The 19,467-nt window shown below is 38.7% G+C and overlaps 1 protein-coding gene across 1 annotated transcript in view; it reads right to left on the reverse strand.

Annotated features, from left to right (window-relative positions):
• Nucleotides 1-2,708: 2,708 nt before the first annotated feature.
• LOC124280217 (C-Jun-amino-terminal kinase-interacting protein 4-like) overlaps nucleotides 2,709-19,467 on the reverse strand; it is a 102,506-nt gene continuing 85,747 nt past the window's right edge. Inside the window, 4 exon segments of the mRNA XM_046716113.1 lie at nucleotides 2,709-7,847; nucleotides 8,642-8,791; nucleotides 16,218-16,241; nucleotides 16,512-16,541. Of these exon segments, the coding sequence (XP_046572069.1) occupies nucleotides 7,738-7,847; nucleotides 8,642-8,791; nucleotides 16,218-16,241; nucleotides 16,512-16,541 (314 nt within the window). The 3' untranslated portion in view covers nucleotides 2,709-7,737.

Raw genomic sequence — 19,467 nt, forward strand, 5'->3', positions numbered from 1 at the left:
ATGGCACGACATAATGGTCATGTTTGCCTGTTCCTTCCAGTTCTCCCGCTGAAGGCAAGGACGACGGCAATCCCTTGTTTGAAGCTGGAGTGGGGATTGCAGAAATCCCACCAAACACCCAGAAGGCCACATTTAAGGTGCTTACCTGCTCGAGGGACTCCCTACGTAAGCACGTGTTAAATTAAGCATCTTTATTCTTCTGCTGCCGAACAGCGGTAGAAGTTAAAACCCCATCTCTCTTCATTAATGCCAAGTGTGAACCCAACTGAAATATACTTCTTGGATTGTTGATTGTTTGTTGTTTAACGCCACACTCAGCAATATTCCAGCTATATGGCGGCGATCTGTAAATAATCGAGACAATCCAGTGATCAACAGCATGAGCATCGATCTAATTGGGATACGATGCCCTGTGTCAACCAAGTCAGCGTGTCTCACCACCCGATCCCATTAGTCGCCTCTTACAAGCATGGGTTGCTCAGACACAATTCTAACCCGGATCTTCAGGGGTCCTATAAGCAAGACGTTCATGGGAAGTCGGAACATCTGTCTGTCCAGTCGATGCAGCATACATCTTAACTCGTCCTTGAATCTCGGAGACACGAAGGCCGTTCCGGTCGTCTGACCAGGTATCCTTCGTCTTTCCAGAGATGCTGTTTCGGAGGATGCCGGTGAACATTTGTCGCACATTACGTCGCCGTTTGAATTGGACGTGGGTAGCCCTTGTAACTGGTTACATTACCTACAATGCTGTTCGTACGTGACACTAGCCGTGAAGATCTGGGTTAGAAATGATCTTCAGCAATCATGCTTGTCGTAAGAGGCGACTAACGGGATCGGGTGGTCAGGCTCAGTGACTTGGTTGACACATGTCATCGTATACCAATTAGATCGATGCTCATGCTGTTGATCTCTGGATTGTCTGGTCCAGACTCGATTATTTACAGACCGCCGCCATATAGCTGGAATATTGCTGAGTGCGGCGTTAAACAATAACCAAACCAAACCAATCTCAGGCATAGGCGGATCCAGATCCTGAAAGTTTATTAAATGAACATGCTTACATGACACCTTGACTGTGCTGTAAAATGTAATGGCACAAGATTTCGATTTCAGTTGCAAAAGAGTTTCGTGGAAACCGAGATAGTACCCAACACAATGACATCCTGGCTGCAGGCATTGAATGCAGCCCTTAAAATGTGGTGTATTTGTTTAGTATGAAGTGCCTGGCAAGTGTTAATTGGTGTGGAGTGAAGTCACATAATATATTGTACTATGCTGTGTGATATCTGTGCCTATTATATAGTGTAGAACCAGGTATTGGGTATGGGTCTACATCTTGTGCATAATGATGCTTTGTAGAAAGTATACAACATATTGGTGGGACGGTCACAAAAAATCACTCATTTGAGACTTCCAGATACAGTACATTGATATTTGGCAATATTTACCCTATTTACTCACTAGTAGTGTATATTCTAGTTCTTAATTCATTCCAAGATTAAGCATACTATTGTGAAATGTTTATGATGAATTGTGTGTAGTCTAATTTCAGACAGTTGTTGTTCTGGAGGTGAGGTGAGGTGAGGTGAAATTGGGTTTATCCTGGTTCTTGAGAATATTTCGCTCATATGACGACATGTGTGTGTATGTGTATGTGCGGCTGCTTGTACTAGCCCAGACTTAAGCTGGTTTTATAGTGCTAGCCCACTGAGATACCATGCCGCAGTGAAGCATGAATACCCCACTCAGACACATTATACTGACTCCGAGCCGACCAGTCCTTGTTGTACCCATTAATGCTAAGCGCCAGGCAGGGACCAACAAGTACCATATTTTAATGTCTTTTGGTATGGCGCGGTCGAGGGGATCGAACCTGCGACCTTCCGCTCTCGGCGGACACCACTACCGTGGAGGTGGTTGTTGTTCTGGACCGTTATGTGTATCAGGCACACCCTGTGAATGATGAAGCATCAATTTTCATGCTTCAAGAATAAAAATATGTACAATATGACTTTTGTGTACCAGAACACAAAACCAGTGAAGATCCAGGTTAGAACTGGTCTTCAGCAACCTGTGCTTTAAAAAGATTTTGGTTTGTTTGTTGTTCAACACTGCACTCAGCAATATTCCAGCTACTAGTATATGGCGGTTGTCTGTAAACAATCTTGTCTGGACAAAACAATCCAGTGATCAACAGCATGAGCATCGATCTACGCAACTGGGATACAATGACGTGTGTCAGCCAAGTCAGCGAGTCTGACCACCCTTTAGTCGCCTGTTACAACAAGCATGGGTTGCTGAAGACCAATTCTAAAACAGATCTTTATGTGTCACTTTAGAGAAAGTGAGTGAGCGATGCTTTTAGCAATATTCCAGCAACATCACGGTGGGGACCAGGCTTGCATTGGTTGATGAACCCACTGGTCCAAGTCACCATTAGGCTACTTGTGTCAATTGTGCCAGATTGCTGGTTGATGCATGGTGGCAATCACTGAATTGATGTTCATGGTTCACTGAGGTTCTGACTTGATTTTTACAGACTGTTACAATGATATGCATCATATTACCGGAACATTGCAGAGCGTGGGGTTAAACAACAAACAAACCTGAAAACAAATCAAATAAATTGACTTAAATCAATTTTTAAAACCAAATACATTACTAGTTTCATCATTCATAAATATCAATAACAACAAACAAACAAGTTAAACAGAGAATGCTGCTTTATTAACCACTGACTGATAGATAATTTCATACAGACCCCATTCGGCTCAGATAGTACAGTGCAGCCACTTAAATATACATTTATTCTGTTATTCCATTTATATGATTGCTATGGTAACCGACAATTGTGCAAAGTTCCATCGAAGATGACTTGGCATTGCATCAGCACAGTATACTTTGAAATCAGAAACCGTCTACTTGTTGAAATGTCACAGAAATGTATCATTTACAAAAGACCTGATCAGAGTATGGATCTTTTAACACACACACATTGTCATACAAAGTTGGACTCAAACTAAAATGGCTGAGTTAAATCATTAAAATTAGTTTTCCAAACTGGTAAAAGATTTGAATAAAACAGGTTGCATGATAACTGCTAAAATTCCAAATATAGACACACTAAAGGTTAGGAAAGGTATTTCACACTTGTCAGAAGCAAATAATGATCAATAATCATAATTATTTCAGGAAGAAAAGAAAGTAAAAAATCAAAGCTTAAACATAATGGTTACAGATCCAGCATGGATATTTTCACACAATGAGAGCTGGTCTCAAGTATGCTGAACACTTGACAACTGTAAGCAATGTGGATGTTGAAAGTTCCAAAGAGGTAGAGCAATATTGCACTAAATTGGCTAATCGTCTTCACCTCCTGGTTAGGCAGACAAAGTCGCTGGATCACAAGAAAATCTGGACATTTTTCCTGGTGTACATATTGAACAATTTGGGACAAATAGCCATCATTTGCATGCCAAGCCTTCACTGAAGCTGATGCTGCTCTAACGGAGAAAAAGGTTGCGGAATCGGTGATACTGTCCAGGAAGAACTGAATGAGCTTCAACATGTAACAAGTTACTGTCTAGCATCATCACCAGTTTTTTTTTTGTCTATATATGATCTTAAAACCATATAAATATTTTGATGTTACTTTCATCATATTTTGAGGAAACTATGCCACTATTACTATTATAAATATCCCTTTATACTTGGGAGAACCTGCCTCACAACTTGTTCATTAATACATGAGTATTGGCCAAACTTTCATCTTCACAGGTCAGGGAAAGAACAAAATATTTACCAATTTACAACAATTGTATCAACATTATTTGTGAGAGAAGCATCAGAATCTGTTATTCGGAAAAGATATAAAGAAACTATTCATCAATGACATTCTTTAGAAAATGTACAGGAAGCATTTTAACTAAAACTCAGCAGCTAATGATTTCATATGCTGCATCATCATTAAAGACAATCCAGAACTTATACCAAACTATAATTATCACTATGATGTATTAATATTGAAAGAAGTTAACAGTTGTCAAGAATATTACATGATTGAATGCTTAGACACAATGGGTGAGTGAGTGAGTTTAGTTTTATGCTGATCTTATCAATATTTCAGCACTATTATCAAGGTGGGGGACACCAGAAATGGGCTCCACAAATTGTACCCATGTGGGGAATTGAACAGGGGTCTTCGGCATGACGAGCGAACGCTTTAACCACTAGGCTACCCCACTGCCCCTTGGAAACAAGATTTCCTTGACCAAAATCAATTCAAGATTGGAGGTAGTTGGAGAAATACTGCCATGTCTACACCTGACCTGTGAAGATGTCGCATATTGAGATATATTCTAGAAGTCTACAAACCCTCCACTATAAGCCCACAGTGACAGACAGGGCACATCTGCATGCAGCATAAAATACCTTACTTAAAAAGTCCAGCGTGGACAATTATGGCGAAATTCATGAATAATAAAATAGAATCTTGTCAAGATCAGCTTTGGTCTGGGAACAGACCATCGAAGTGCAGGTAATGTTTTCAACACTGATCTGATCGCTGATAGTTGTCAGTTGATGATATCACCAGAACCAGTGCTGCAGTATTCACAAGGCATATATCATACATACAGGTGCAAGATGGTTCTAGACTAGGTGGGCAGGAACCATGGGGACGGTCCACAAGGGGGAAATAAATATAGCAAATACAACAGGGTAAATAGCACTGGAAATGCAAAGGAACATTCTCTTGTGTCAAGGTTGCTGAGGAATCCGAGAAAGGATTTGGTCAGTATGACAGCCTTCACACGCTGGGATTGTCTAACACTTACTTGATGTTGAATGTACCCTAGGTATTACACCAGATAGTCAGTCCATCTATTTCGCTCTGAGATAGAGTCACAGGAGTAATTTTTATAGATTTTTGCTATAATTCTTCAAATTGCGAATTGTGTCTTAGATCTGGACGAGTAGGCCTTTCAGCATATCATTGGCACTAAGAATGATGTTTTAGTATGTCAGCATACCAATGAACGTCAATACTAGAAAGCCATCCCATGGAAGTTCTTGTCTTCAAAAATTATTACTGACAGCATATGTAATAAGTGTGTGGATATCCAAGGTTGTAACCATGTAGGTGAGCGAAATTGGCTTCACACATTGTACCCATCTGGTGAATCGAACCCGGTTCTTTGGCTTTAACCAGTAGGCTACCCCACATGTAGTGATTCGAATGAGAGCATGTGGTGTTTACAAGCAGACACACCAATCACTATGCTATCCACCTTTCGCCACTTCTAATGGAAAGACTCATTTGATTCTCATGGGCACAACCAACATCAAGTCTTAATGCTAGATGGTAGAGGCTGGGTATAATGGGAGCGGAAAACACCCGCTCCTATGGATAGATAGTAGAAGCAGGTTGAGTGTGGGTAAGGGGTTGGGAGGGGAGACTATTGGTAGTTTGTCCAGGTGGTGGGGGGGGGGAGTGAGTGAGTGAGTATGGTTTTACCTCACTCTTAGCAATATTCCAGCAATATCATGGCAAGGGACACCAGAAATGGGCTTCGCACATTGTACCCATGTGGAGAATCGAACCCGGGTCGGGGAAGGTGGAGAGTGGGGACATGGGATAGAGAAAGGGGAATACAAGGGAAAGGAGCAAGGAATAGAGATATGGGAAAACACAGCACTGGGAAACATCACATTTTGCTTATATGCATGCCTGCTGTATAAAATGGACATTTTATCCGTAATAATGCAATAACCACCGTCTTGTAGCAGAAAGCAGTCAACATCTTATCCACAAATTATTACTACGAAGCAACAACAGAGGTGCAATACAATGTTCAAACTGTCTGAACATTCTCGTCAGTCCCCCTTGCTGCAGAGGAAGCAGGTCGACATTGCTTATAGATATATATCCTTTATATCCACAGTGGTGGCTTATAGATATATATCCTATATATCCACAGTGGGCTGAACATAAACATAACATATATACAAGATTGATGAAATGTACATGATACACCAGCGTTCACAGACAGGAGATGACACTCAAACACAGGCTTCGGTGTCCTTTACATTGCTAGTATTCCTCCTTGGGGTTAATTTTGATTAGTATACAAAAATATACTTTGCATTCGGCTGAAATGTATATTCCAAGTGATATTAAAGTCAGGCTGGAACAGTAAGCATGTTATGACATTTATAATACAGAATATCGCATGAGTAATTTGCGTAGACGTGAGACGGCTGTGATACACTGCACAGACTATGATACATTCATCATGCTTAGATAATGATGACATCCCCCTCTGATCAGTTGGCGCAGAGACTTGCAAAGTGACTAACATTTATACAATTTGGCAATAACCAGCAAACCTAAAGGTTTCAAACATAATGGTTTGTAGTACATACAATTTCCAGTTTGACGGTAGTATATTATAATGTTATATTCACAGAGTTCAGATTTTTCAGTTTGCTGGTCACAAGGGAGCAAGTATTATGTTGGCCCTTCTGATAAGGTCATTCAGAAGCCAATGTATGGTTCAACTGAAAGCAGTTGTAATTACTAGTGGGTAGTAATTCATGAAGTTCTGATATCATGAAGCACTCATCAAGAAGTGCTGTCATTTTACAGCACAGTGACCATGAAATGCTGTCATCATGAAGCAGTCATTATGGTGCTGTCATACATCACTGTCACCATGGTGCTGTCATCATACAGAACTGTCATCATGAAGCACACATTATGATGCTGTTATCATGAAGCATTCATCATGGCACTGTCATCATGAAGCACTCATTATGGTGCTGTCATACATCACTGTCATCATGAAGCACTCATTATGATGCTGTTATCATGAAGCATTCATCTTGGTGCTGTCACCATAAAGTGCATGTCATCATACAGAACTGTCATCATGAAGCACTACAGAACTGTCATCATGAAGCACTCATTATGATGCTGTCATCATGAAGCTGTCATCATAAAGCATTCATTATGGCACTGTCATCATGAAGCACTCATGAAGATGTGCTGACATACAGAACTGTCATCTTGAAGCACTCATCAAGACGTGCTGTCATACAGCACCGTCATCATGAAGCACACATCATGAATCACTCTCATTTTCCAGCATGCTCATCGTGAAGCCATCTCCCATTGAGGATCGCTGTCACCATGAAGTGCAAGATCTGTCATTGTTCGAATGGAGGACTGCCAATATGGCAGTTGGTCTGATTGTCCTTCATCCTATGGAAGTGGAAGCCTCCCAACAGAGCACCATTGGGAGCCTCTGTGGCACTGAAGCATTGAGGTCTGCAGAATGGAGGCGGCTTTCAGCTATGCCCAATGGAACTGTCAGCAACTTCAGGATATGGTTCTGAGTATTTACATACATGAGTGCTCATGTAACCATAGATTTTACAATACATACTTCAATATCATCACAAATGGAACCACTTCTTGAAGATTTCAAAAATTTCTTTGATTTGGTACATATTTCTTAAGAATTCAACCTTCATTTCATGAAGAACCTTTGTTTTTTATGAATCCGTGCTAAAGTTATGTTGAATATGTGGTCAACCTCAGGTGGACAAAGTATCCTGATTCGCTGTGTAGTTGGGCAAAAAGCAAGCTAACTGAGAGTAGCGATGTTCTCAAACTGTCTGGCTGTTGCGATGAGCTCTGATTGGCTGGCTGCTGTGAAGAGCTCTGTTTGGGGGCTACTCCTGTGTGACCTGCCAGACTATAAGATGACTCCTGTCTACTTTGTTCAGTTGAGACTTCTTCTCCTCCTCAGTCTCTATCACAAGCTCATCATCATCACCATCACCTGTGGAGAGAAGAGAGTGGAGCATTCAAAATACAACACCTACATCATCATCATCATCATCATCATCATCATCATCATCATCAACAACATAACCACCATCACCTGTGTAGGGAACAGGGAGTGAGTAGTCATTATATAACACCTATATTACAAGTTCATCATCATCATCATCATCATCATCATCATCATCATCATCACCACCATCACCTGTGTAGGGAACAGGGAGTGAGTAGTCAATATATAACACCTATATTACAAGTTCATCATCATCATCATCATCATCACCATCACCTGTGTAGGGAACAGGGAGTGAGTAGTCAATATATAACACCTATATTACAAGTTCATCATCATCATCATCATCATCATCATCACCATCACCTGTATAGGGAACAGGGAGTGAGTAGTCAATATATAACATCTATATTACAAATTCATCATCATCATCATCATCACAACCTGTGTAGAGAAGAGACAGAATAAATAGCCAATGTCTAACACCTCTATGCCAACAATCTATGGGACAACCAACATGGATCTAGCTATAAAAGTAATCTGCTCAAAGAAAGAAGTGATGTTTTTTTAGATTAAAACAAGCTTCATCAGTTTTGTCGTTGAAAATAACAGACACTGTGTTTCAGCTTAGTTGGCAAACTTCCTTAAACGAACTGCTTTCAGCCCCTTTAGTTAATGTCACTGTTGTTCTAAACCTTCCAAGCTCAGACTGCTGATGCCAAAACTGTTCCCTAATTAATACTTTGATGTTTCAAACCTCTAACACGATGACTACTTACCAATTCTAAAGTCAACATAGCCTTCTCCCCCAGACAGGACAAGCTTTGTGTTGGTAGGTGGCGCTGGTATAGCCTCCAGTCGGGATTTGGTGGGCGTCTCACCATCGTCGGGACTCGGGGCTGCAGCACTCATGCCCTTCCTAGCAGTACCTATAACGGAGGAAATAGACACCTGATGAACATCCTTCCTGGCTTCTGTATTGCAAAGGTAACTTACAGTTTGGTAATTTGTTCCTTGGACTTTATTTACACAGGATTTTAAAAAGACATTTCTCACAATATTTTCAGAGCATGCCTCGCTGTAGCTCACCTGATTATTCTGGCATAGTTGCTATCATACTACTGAAGATTTGGATCATAAATATAACACAAGGGTCCTAAATTTACAAAACATGGAATTCAAGTGATTACATGAGAGACATTCTGTATGTTACTGTTACAATACTGTACAGACATACTGTATTGTTTCCACTCCAAGTGGTCCTACTGTTTCCAAAAAACTTTCATCCATATATGGCAATTTTTAAACAAAACATGACCTATGGACATAGAATTTCTCAATAAAACAACATACATTTATTCATGTTGTAAAAAAGGCTATATCAAAATGAAAAAAAAAAAAAATCAACCCATATGGCCAATAACTTCGCCTTCACACAAAAGAACATCAGTCCAAATTAAAACAAAGGACTTAAAAGAAAATATAATACAGTTGAATGCGGATATATTTCAGTTTAAGCATATGCATGATTACACCGACACAGCAAAAGACACACAAACATTAAGAAAACATTACTGAAATACATTTACAAATAGTACTGTCAATAACATTTGATCAGATTTACTGTACAGTTACAATTCATCTGTATAGTAAGTACACAAAATATTAGTTAGAGTTACTGGAATCACTCGTCTCAAGATTTAAGTGCTTAAACAGTGCTCAACAATATATATTTCAAGTGAGTGAAATATTGCAATGTTTTAGGTTAAAAACACTCTTTAAATTATGCGACTTATAATTGTTAGTATTGCTGGGAATTGATTAGCATGATTATATAAAATGTGTGTTCATAAAGTCTGAAGCATCATAAAACCCACTTCATAAGTATTTCATTTCTTGGTGAAAATGTCATTACTTAACTCGAGTTAACAAAATGCGTTATATTTAAAGAGAGTCTGCTTATGAGGGTAAGATCCTACAAGCTTCTGCTATTTGCAAAGCCATTCTACTGTTAGCAAACTTGTACCTGTCGCTGGCAGGGCATAATCACCTTGGAAAAATGAAAAGACAAAACAATTGCTAAAGCGATGTATCATGACGAGTGGGCATCATAATGACAGGTGAAGAACTGAACATCATTATCATGGTTACTGGAAGGAAACGGTAATGAGGTATAGACTAAAGTGTCTGTGGTGCCTACATGGCAGGCTGCATTCATCAGTTGTCTGGGTTCGTGTTGCCATCATTAGTACTCAAAGGCTACATACCAAAACAGCACTTGCCTTGAGATTCAAGTAAAGACATGTAAAATATGGATCTTGGTGGAAAGTGATTTGTGGTTGATGCTGCATTTAATGTTTTTCGTGTTCCCATCATTAGTACTCAAAGACTACATACCAAAACAGCACTTGCCTTGAGATTCAAGTAGAGACATGTAAAATATGGTTTTATAAAACAATTATGAACAAAATAAAATCCAGTAAGGCTGAATTTCAAACAATCATTCCAGAGTTAGGTTAAATTCATTTATTATTTTATTTTCTTGGGTCTTGGAGACAGACCAACACAGATTAACATAACAGTAAACCAAACTAATATCATTATCCAGAAAAGTGTTTTCATGATAAAACATTTCACTTCATTAAATGGGCTAAGATATCACTTTATTTCATTTTCCTACTCTTTTGACACTTTTCTTGAATCTGTAATATACTGACGAGTTGATTTGTATTAAAAAAGATCAAAAGAAACCTGAAAGCCATAATAAATCATTGCAATTACCCGTAATTATTAATGATGTAGATACATGATATTTCATTCAGCATCTTCAGAATCTACTTGGGCTTTCTGTTTTCTTCCAAATGAGAAATCAATGCCATGCTTCTGATACACATTAATGACGACATGGTGGAAATGTCACATGACTTCTTTTCTTTATCATCATCCACTGTTCATATACCGTATACTTCGGCCTCTAAAGGGTGGGTGAGGGAGTGAGGTTTTAAGCTGCTTTTAACAGCATTTTAGAAATATTCCAGCAATATAATACAGTGTTCACGAATAGCGTCTTACCCTCTGACAAATCCGGCAGATTCGCCAACGGTCAGACAGAAGTCTACAACCCGCCAGCCCCAGTGTCTGACTGTATATTTCACAATGACTTTGACTGAAGTTGTTTTATGTGACATGAGACACTTGTTTGAAATTATTAACAAACATAAGATTTATAAACAGCAATGTCAATTATAAGAAATATTAAATCTGAAATGTGTGTATAATTTTATTCCATGGGTCCTGTGCATTTTCAATGGGTCAGACAGACATCTGAAACTTACAGGACCCAATGTCCTGTGACTTTGAAAAACTATTCGTGAACACTGTATAATACATTATTTTTGTGTGTAAATATACAGTTTATCGCATTTAACTGCTTTCCTGGACCCAGATTTTCGAAGCTCTCCTGGTGTTAAGATGGTCGTAAGTGCCATACATTAACATTAACTTACGACGATCTTAGCCCTGAGAGAGCTTCGAAAATCTAGGCCCAGGCATAGAAACTATTGTGTACAATTACTTTTGTTTTTATCAACTTTCACAAACTTTGGTTCACAGATAATCTTGTTTTGGAGTGTGACATATTGTATACAATATAAAGGGGATTTTGAGCAGAGAATGAGTTCTGTCCCTTCTTTAAAGAATCCATGAGTCAAATAGATCCCAAAATAAAAAATAAAAAAATAAAATAAAATGTTTTTCTTTTTATTAATATTGTTTAGCAAATTCATTTTGGTCAACATACACATTTGCATTTAGTCACTTAAAAACAATGCTTTTCAGTTTAGATATTTCTATTTCTATTTCTAAGCATAGCTACACCTATAGCCTAACTCGTGAAAAGATTAGCTCATAATATGTTCAACACTGAGGACAGAGGATGTTCATGTGAGGCCTGAATGTTTGGTGTACCCTACCAAATATGGAAGACATCCTACCATTGAAAGCAATCAATCAGCAAGTCCGGGAGTCATCTCCCAGCCATCAGGAGAAATCATTAATCATAATATGTTCAGGGGTGGTGGGGTAGCCTTGTAGTTATGCGCTCGCTCGTCACGCCGAAGACCCAGGTTCAATTCCCCAAATGGGTACAATTTGTGAAGCCCATTTCTGGTGTCCTCTGCCATGATATTGCAGGAATATTGCTAAAAGCGACATAAAACCAAACTCACTCACTCACCCATAATATGTTCAACACCAAGGATAGACTGACTGAGTTTGGTTTAACGCCACTTTTAGCAATATTCCAGCAACATCATGGCTGGGGACACCAGAAATGGGCTTCACACATTGTGCCAATGTGGGGATTCGAACCCGGGTCTTCGGCGTGACGAGCCAACGCTTTAACCATTAGGCTACCCCACCGCCCCACCAAGGATAGAAGATGTTCATGTGAGGCCTGAATGTTTGGTGTACCCTACCAAATACGGAAGACACTCTAGCACTGAAACCAATCAATCAACGAGCCCGGGAGTCATCTCCCAGCCATCAGTAGGAATCATTAATAAAATATACAGACAGTTGTCTCTTACATTTGATTTATACCAAAATCAATACAGATGTCTTTGAACATGGTGGATATTATTTACCAATTCCAAGTGAGTTGCCACATAAATAATTACATGTTACATTACAATGGTGTCTTTTGAGAAATAACATTATTAAAATCATAAATAAAATATTGGATTTCTTCACTGGTGAATCTTTTTTGAACGCAGTAATCATATTCATATCCATATTATTGAAAAATATGTGATTAATTTGATATGATATAATGAATCATATGACAAATAACGTCCCAGTAGTTTGACATTTGGCCCTCCTGACCTAATATCTGGCCTTTCTGGATTTTCTTTATACCGAGAGTGATCAGTAACAACAAAAATGATAAAAGAATTCTATCATTTCTTCCTTTAAAAATGAAAGGTTGTCAGGCATGTGGAAATACATTATTGTTCCAGTCTCACATGTATTTTTATCAAAAGTTTCACCATCATAAAAATATATTATTAGCAGATTTTCTTTAATACGTTATTTGGCCATGATCCAAGGTTGTGACTTAACTGTTCATTCTGATCCAGTGACTATTACTAAATACCTTTATAAATGAAATCAAGACTGAAAACCTATCCTTTAGATTTCTCTACTATTGACAGGGAGCATGGTTAAATGATACAGAAGACACCTCGAATTATAAATTGCAGGAAACTCAAGACAGGTCTGAACATAGAGCCTCAGAAAGGTATTTTAGTTACACATTTTCTCTTCAGTCTTGTCTTGCATGACAGAAGCAACAGCTCAGGTGGCAAAAGGCTTGAATATTTCATCAGTGAAACACTATGCCACCATGGCTATTCCAGGACGTAAAGACTTCGTTTTACTTTTGGTCTCAAGTAACAATTAATATTTGACAGTAGCTGATGTATTGAATAATTTTGTAGTTAATGCTTTAATGAACTTTAATTACAGGAACTAGTCTCATGATTGCATTTCATACATAAAGTAAGACGGTTGAATCTTGTAAATCTGACAAGAGCAACTAAAGCGCCAACCTTGTTATTGATTACCAAGAGATTACTCTTTGCTTATCACTATGCTATACATATGTTACTAACAGCAACATTTCACATTGAGTTCTACACATTTTATTAAGTTTGGTAACTGAACTTCTATGTTTGAGATGATGATCAATGCTTCAGTGAGCTGGAAGAAAGAACTTGAGGGCAAGTGAGTTTGTTCAATGGTGTTTTGAAGATGCAAAACATGAGGGCAAGTGAGTTTGTTCAATGGTGTTTTGAAGGTGGGAAACATGAGGGCAAGTGAGTTTGTTCAATGGTGTTTTGAAGATGCAAAACATGAGGGCAAGTGAGTTTGTTCAATGGTGTTTTGAAGGTGGGAAACTTGAGGGCAAGTGAGTTTGTTCAATGGTGTTTTGAAGGTGCAAAACATGAGGGCAAGTGAGTTTGTTCAATGGTGTTTTGAAGGTGGGAAACTTGAGGGCAAGTGAGTTTGTTCAATGGTGTTTTGAAGGTGGGAAACTTGAGGGCAAGTGAGTTTGTTCAATGGCGTTTTGCAGGTGGGAGAGAAGCTTGAAATGATGCAAGTCTTGGACGTTTTCCACTTTAGCAAAACCAATGAGATTGTGTATAGGTCTGAAAATCCTTTATGTTAATGATCCAAATAATTCATGTATTCATTGTATTACTTTATTTTAAATGTCTTATTCTCCTTTTGTATATATCTTTCTTTCCCTGTACATATAGTTTGTTTCACTTTTGCATGTAACCACTGTAAATAGGAGAAGGTTTCACTAAGTTGGAATAACTTGTACCCAATCCATTCTCTTGAATAAATATGTCAAAATCAAAAACCTTGAGACAAAATCGTTCAAACGGGGATTAGAACCAACATTGGTAGTTTCTGGAGTGCCCAAGGCATTTAACTCTTCACAGCAAATTGCGGAGCATTTAACACCTGGCTAACTGTGTTCCCCCACCACACACCCCATCCACAGACACAAGGGACACATAAACACAAAGACATGTGTCACATCAGTACTGCTTTCTATTAAAGTCAGGATTTATATTTCACCATCACATTAAAACATTTAAGAACAAGATGTTTATGCATAATTGATTGACATGTTATATTATTTGGGCAAACAGAAACAAACTCTCCAACACTGTACCAAGAATACCAAGTACAACGCCAAGAATACAACCTGGCAACAGTTCCAAAATACAGTATGATATAGTGCTATGCTAAATACAAGCTGTTAATTATAAATATTGAGACGCAATCACAAGAATACACTCTAAATGACCATGTGATAATACTTATATCCCATTATATGTGGTGCTGCATATGGGTTATCATAACAATGTGATATGAGGCATATTTCTGCTCTTTATTGTCCAGTTGTATTGAACTGAAATACAATCATACATATGTTTTCTGTACAATCTGTGTGTGCTCTGTATGCTGGCTGTAGACAGTATCCACACAGAACAGCAACAAGTAGCACTATCTGCAAGCTTGCAACTACTTCTAAACACAAGGTGCATCACAGACCATCACCATCTGCATCAGACATTGGACAAAAGTATTAGTATACTCCACTTATTTTCTATAACTTGTACAAATACTTTACTGAATGCAGTCTTTGATACAACAGTACTTAAGACAATCATCTATGTAAAAGATTGATGGAAAAGTACTATACTATGTCAATTATTGATACAAAAAGACGTACACATGAAAAACAATTTTTCATAATGTGTTTGACATGAAATGTTTTGGGCAGATTATCATGTTGAATATCTCAGCGTTATTTCGTTGTTTCATTCTGCTGAATTCATTATTTCTTCTACCCTGATCTATCACAGAAAGCAGATAAGGATGAATAAACAAGTGTAGACTTTTGTCCAATGTGTGAGTGCGACTTCTATCTACCATGCAAGGGAAGTTGGTTAAATACAGAGTACAAAGTCACTCAAACCTACTCAAGAAATGTTTCAATAAAAATCTGCTTGAAAGATAAAAAATTTCTTTCAGGTGTTTGTTTTCTGTTAAACACCGCTTTCACCAATATTCCAGCAATAAGTTGGCTGCCTCTATATAATCAAGTCTGGATCAGACAATCCAGTGATTGACACTGTGACAACGATCCATGCCGCCAAGATGATGACAGTAAGTCTGACTGGGTACACATCTGGCCACCTCTTACGTCTATCCTGCGATGAAGGGAACCTATTTTAACCTATAATCCCTACATTGTCACCTTTCTGAGGTTGCAAGGAGGAAAACTGGTAAGACACTTGAAGTACATGTTATCTGATGTGTCTTCAAGAAAACCAAGTCACATTTGCTATTACTTGCTACATTTGATCAAGATTACAAATTAAACTGAATTAGAATTGCGAGAAACTGGACTCTGTTTGACAGAGAAAACATGACAAAATGTTTTGGATAAGGTTTTGTTTCAAAATATGTTCTGTTCAACATCACTAATGACAAATGACTTCTTCATCAACTCATTTTGTGAATACACATTTCTATTTTGATCGATATGTGTTATTTTCTTTACATTGGCAGCAATGTTTTAAATGTCAGGTGTCATGTATTTGAGGCAAGCAACTGTTTCATCTCTGAAGGTTAGCGATATATGAATGCATGTGAAAATCAGCACTGCTGTGCAAATATGGAATCAAATGGTTAGAAAGGATCATATAACTGTACGCAAGATGCAGTAATATTTTGTTATGTTAGTATTGTGGACATGCCTCAGGAGATTATACAAACCTGAATATGATGTCAATTCCTCATCTATAACACGTTCGTTTATTGATCAGATGAATTACAACCCTTTGTAATATTTGCAAATTACTTTTCGAAAATGGCCATGTTTCTTTTAACATTATCTTGAAGAGACAGAGATGTGATTACAGCAAATGAGAAATGAGTTAGAGTTAGGTTCTGGGTTAGATCTACATGTCCATTAAACATTAGCTGTGAGCTGTCTCTATCCCCGAGGAGGTTTGAGTGTCTTAAAGAGGGGTCAACAAGCAACATGCTAAGTAACATAAGCATATGTACCTTCCAACGGCAGTTTACGCTTGCCAGTTGCTAAGCACACACACAAAAAAGAGGAAAATAATCATTTAATGTCACCTCCACGAAGGAATTGAAAACAAAAAGCTAAATGTGTTGCACTACAGTGGCGGCATCTGGAGAGATGCAGTGTCAGAACGACTAAGTAGGGAGGTGGAATCGGTGCAAACTGTGTACAGTTAATGACATTTAGCTCAATTTCAGCAACATCATGGTGGTCTCCATAGTGTAGCAGTGTCTTACCCAGGAAAATCAGTGGCTGACTTTATTGTTCGATGACACGACAAGTCATTGAGCTTGGGGCAGGGTTCATAAAAGATCTTAGTGCTAAATATAAAACTAGTCCAGTGGCCACTAGGGTAAGACTAAGAGTTAGTAATACTTCATCCAGATCAAACGAACCTTACATCAGCCAGCTCGAGTGAGTGAGTGAATGAGTGAGTTGGGCTTTACGCTGCTTTTAGCAATTGTCCAACAGTATCACAGCATAGGACACCAGAAATGGCCTTCACACATTGTACCAATGTGGGGATTCGAACCTGGGTCTTTGGCATGACGAGCAAATGCTTTAATCACTAGGCTACCATACTGCCTCTCAGCCAGCTTGAAGTCAGTAATAGACACATAGGTACCTGTTCTTGAGAGACATATTGATCATCCAATACCCATTTTAAAACATGGTATCACCTGGGGCTACTCTGACCAGGATTCCAACTTGGGGATGACATAGTAGTAAATACTTAAACAGAAACTAGTGAGAAACAACCATTGACAGACGTCAGGCCGAAGCGAAGCAACTGCGAGGTCCCTCTGTGAAAATCATTTGAGATCAGAACATATGCACCATATGTCATAAACAATGTTCAAAATAAGAGTCCATGAGTATGGTTTAACATAGCTTTTAGTAATATCATGACAGGAGACACCAGAAATGGGCTTCACACACTGAACCCACCGGGGAATCGAACCTGGATCTTTGGCCTGATGAGCGATCACTCTAACCACTAAGCTACCCCATGACCTTGTTCAAAACTAGAAGTATCAAATCAGTAAGACATCCCTCTGACCTATCAAATCAGTTTGACACCCCTTGCATTAAGGCTGATTTGACCATAAACTGAACTAGAATATATACAAAGCTGCCCTAGCCACAACCACAACACATCCTGCTTGTCAACATACTTTCACCAAACATGTGAGCGAGTATGGTTTTACCCCGCTTTGGGCGATATTTCAGCAATATTTCAGCAATATTACGGCTGGGAATACCAGAAATGGGCATCACACATTGTACCCATATGGGGAATTGAACTGGGTCTTCTAGTGAACGCTTTAACCACTAGGCTACCCTACGGCCCGGTTTTCTCATGACCAAAACCTGATCTGGTAGTAAACATCAAACACGATACCTATCATTTCAATGGGATATGTATTGCCTGATATATAAACATACAATAACGATATGTATGTGGAATTCAAGCAAGGTCATGTGTAACAACTCACTAGTCTTGCACAGTATGGCACATGTCTACAAAGTTTCATGCAAAACTAACTATGCATTCAGAACAAATGCTTGATATACTTTGGGGCACAAAAACCCAAAACCACACCACATGCTGTCTACAGAAGTCACTACTAACTGAACTAAATCATCATCATCATCATCATCATCATCATCATCATCATCATCATCATCATGCCTCAAATCATTTCCACATGATGCAGCTCCAACACACCTGATCTCCAAATAATTATTTTTTCCACATTTAATTGTGATAGTGATTTGATACAAATTGTTTCTTTAAGATGAAATGGTCAAAAATGAAATACTTTCATATTGCACAGGATAAACACAAAGCCATTAGCTGCAAAGTTTGTTCTGTAAAATCAGTAAAAATCCAGAATAATGATAGATCCATGGATACATCTGAGTATTTGTCTTGCCAATCTGATTTGGGTAAGCTGCTGTCTACCTATAAGACCTGTCACAATTGGGGGATATTGCAGCCCAAATCCTGTGATTTATATTACAACCAGTGTCCCGTGTCATTGGTGGATGATGATACACAGTCAACCATCCTGCTGACACTGAGCACTGGTTTCATATTCAGTGTAACACAGGCATGGGATGCTGGGGAATAATTCTAACCTGGAATCCCTTCTGGTCAGTTCTGGCTGTGGAAACCACACACTGGACAGTAAAGTTCATCGAAAGGGTTTAACATCACCAGCTCATTCCATATTGAGTGAAGGGTCATTTTCAATATTATTCCAATAATATAGTGAGGGAGAGTGAGTTTAGTTTAACACTGCTTTTAGCAACATTCCACCAATATCAATGTGGCGGACACCAGAAATGGGCTTCACACCTTGTATTGTGGGGAATCGAACCTGTACCTTCAGCGTGACAAGTGAACGCTTAAACCACAAGGCTACCCCACTTCCCTTTCCCAATACAGAGAAACATAACTGTATGTGACTGCTTGTACTGGTCGGTACCTATGCTGGCTTAATAGAGCTAACCAACTGAGATACCAGGCTGCAGTTTGCTATGGGTACCCTACTCAGACACTGAACACCAACTCTAACCAACCAGTTCTTGTTTTAACCTCACAATGGCAAACAGCAGGCAGGGTAACAACAAGTACCATCATTCAACATCTTCGTATATCACATGGCCAAGTGATAACATAATTATAATAATAATAATTCATGAATTTATATAGCGCATCATTCACAGTCCTATGCTTTGTGTGCTTAGCAAGGGAAAGCCAGGGAGAAGAGAACAGTCTTTAATTGTGACTTGAAAGATTCAAGTGAAGAGGCAGATTTAAGGTTTTGCATAGACAGTTCCATTGTTCTACAGCTGCATATTTGAATGTTCTCTTGCCAAAAGTTGAGGTCTGAATTTTGGGAATGGTGAAAAGTTTTTGCTTTCGTG

This window comes from Haliotis rubra, unplaced genomic scaffold, assembly GCF_003918875.1.
Source record: "Haliotis rubra isolate DU_JTF1 unplaced genomic scaffold, ASM391887v1 Scf262, whole genome shotgun sequence".
Taxonomy (NCBI): domain Eukaryota; kingdom Metazoa; phylum Mollusca; class Gastropoda; order Lepetellida; family Haliotidae; genus Haliotis; species Haliotis rubra.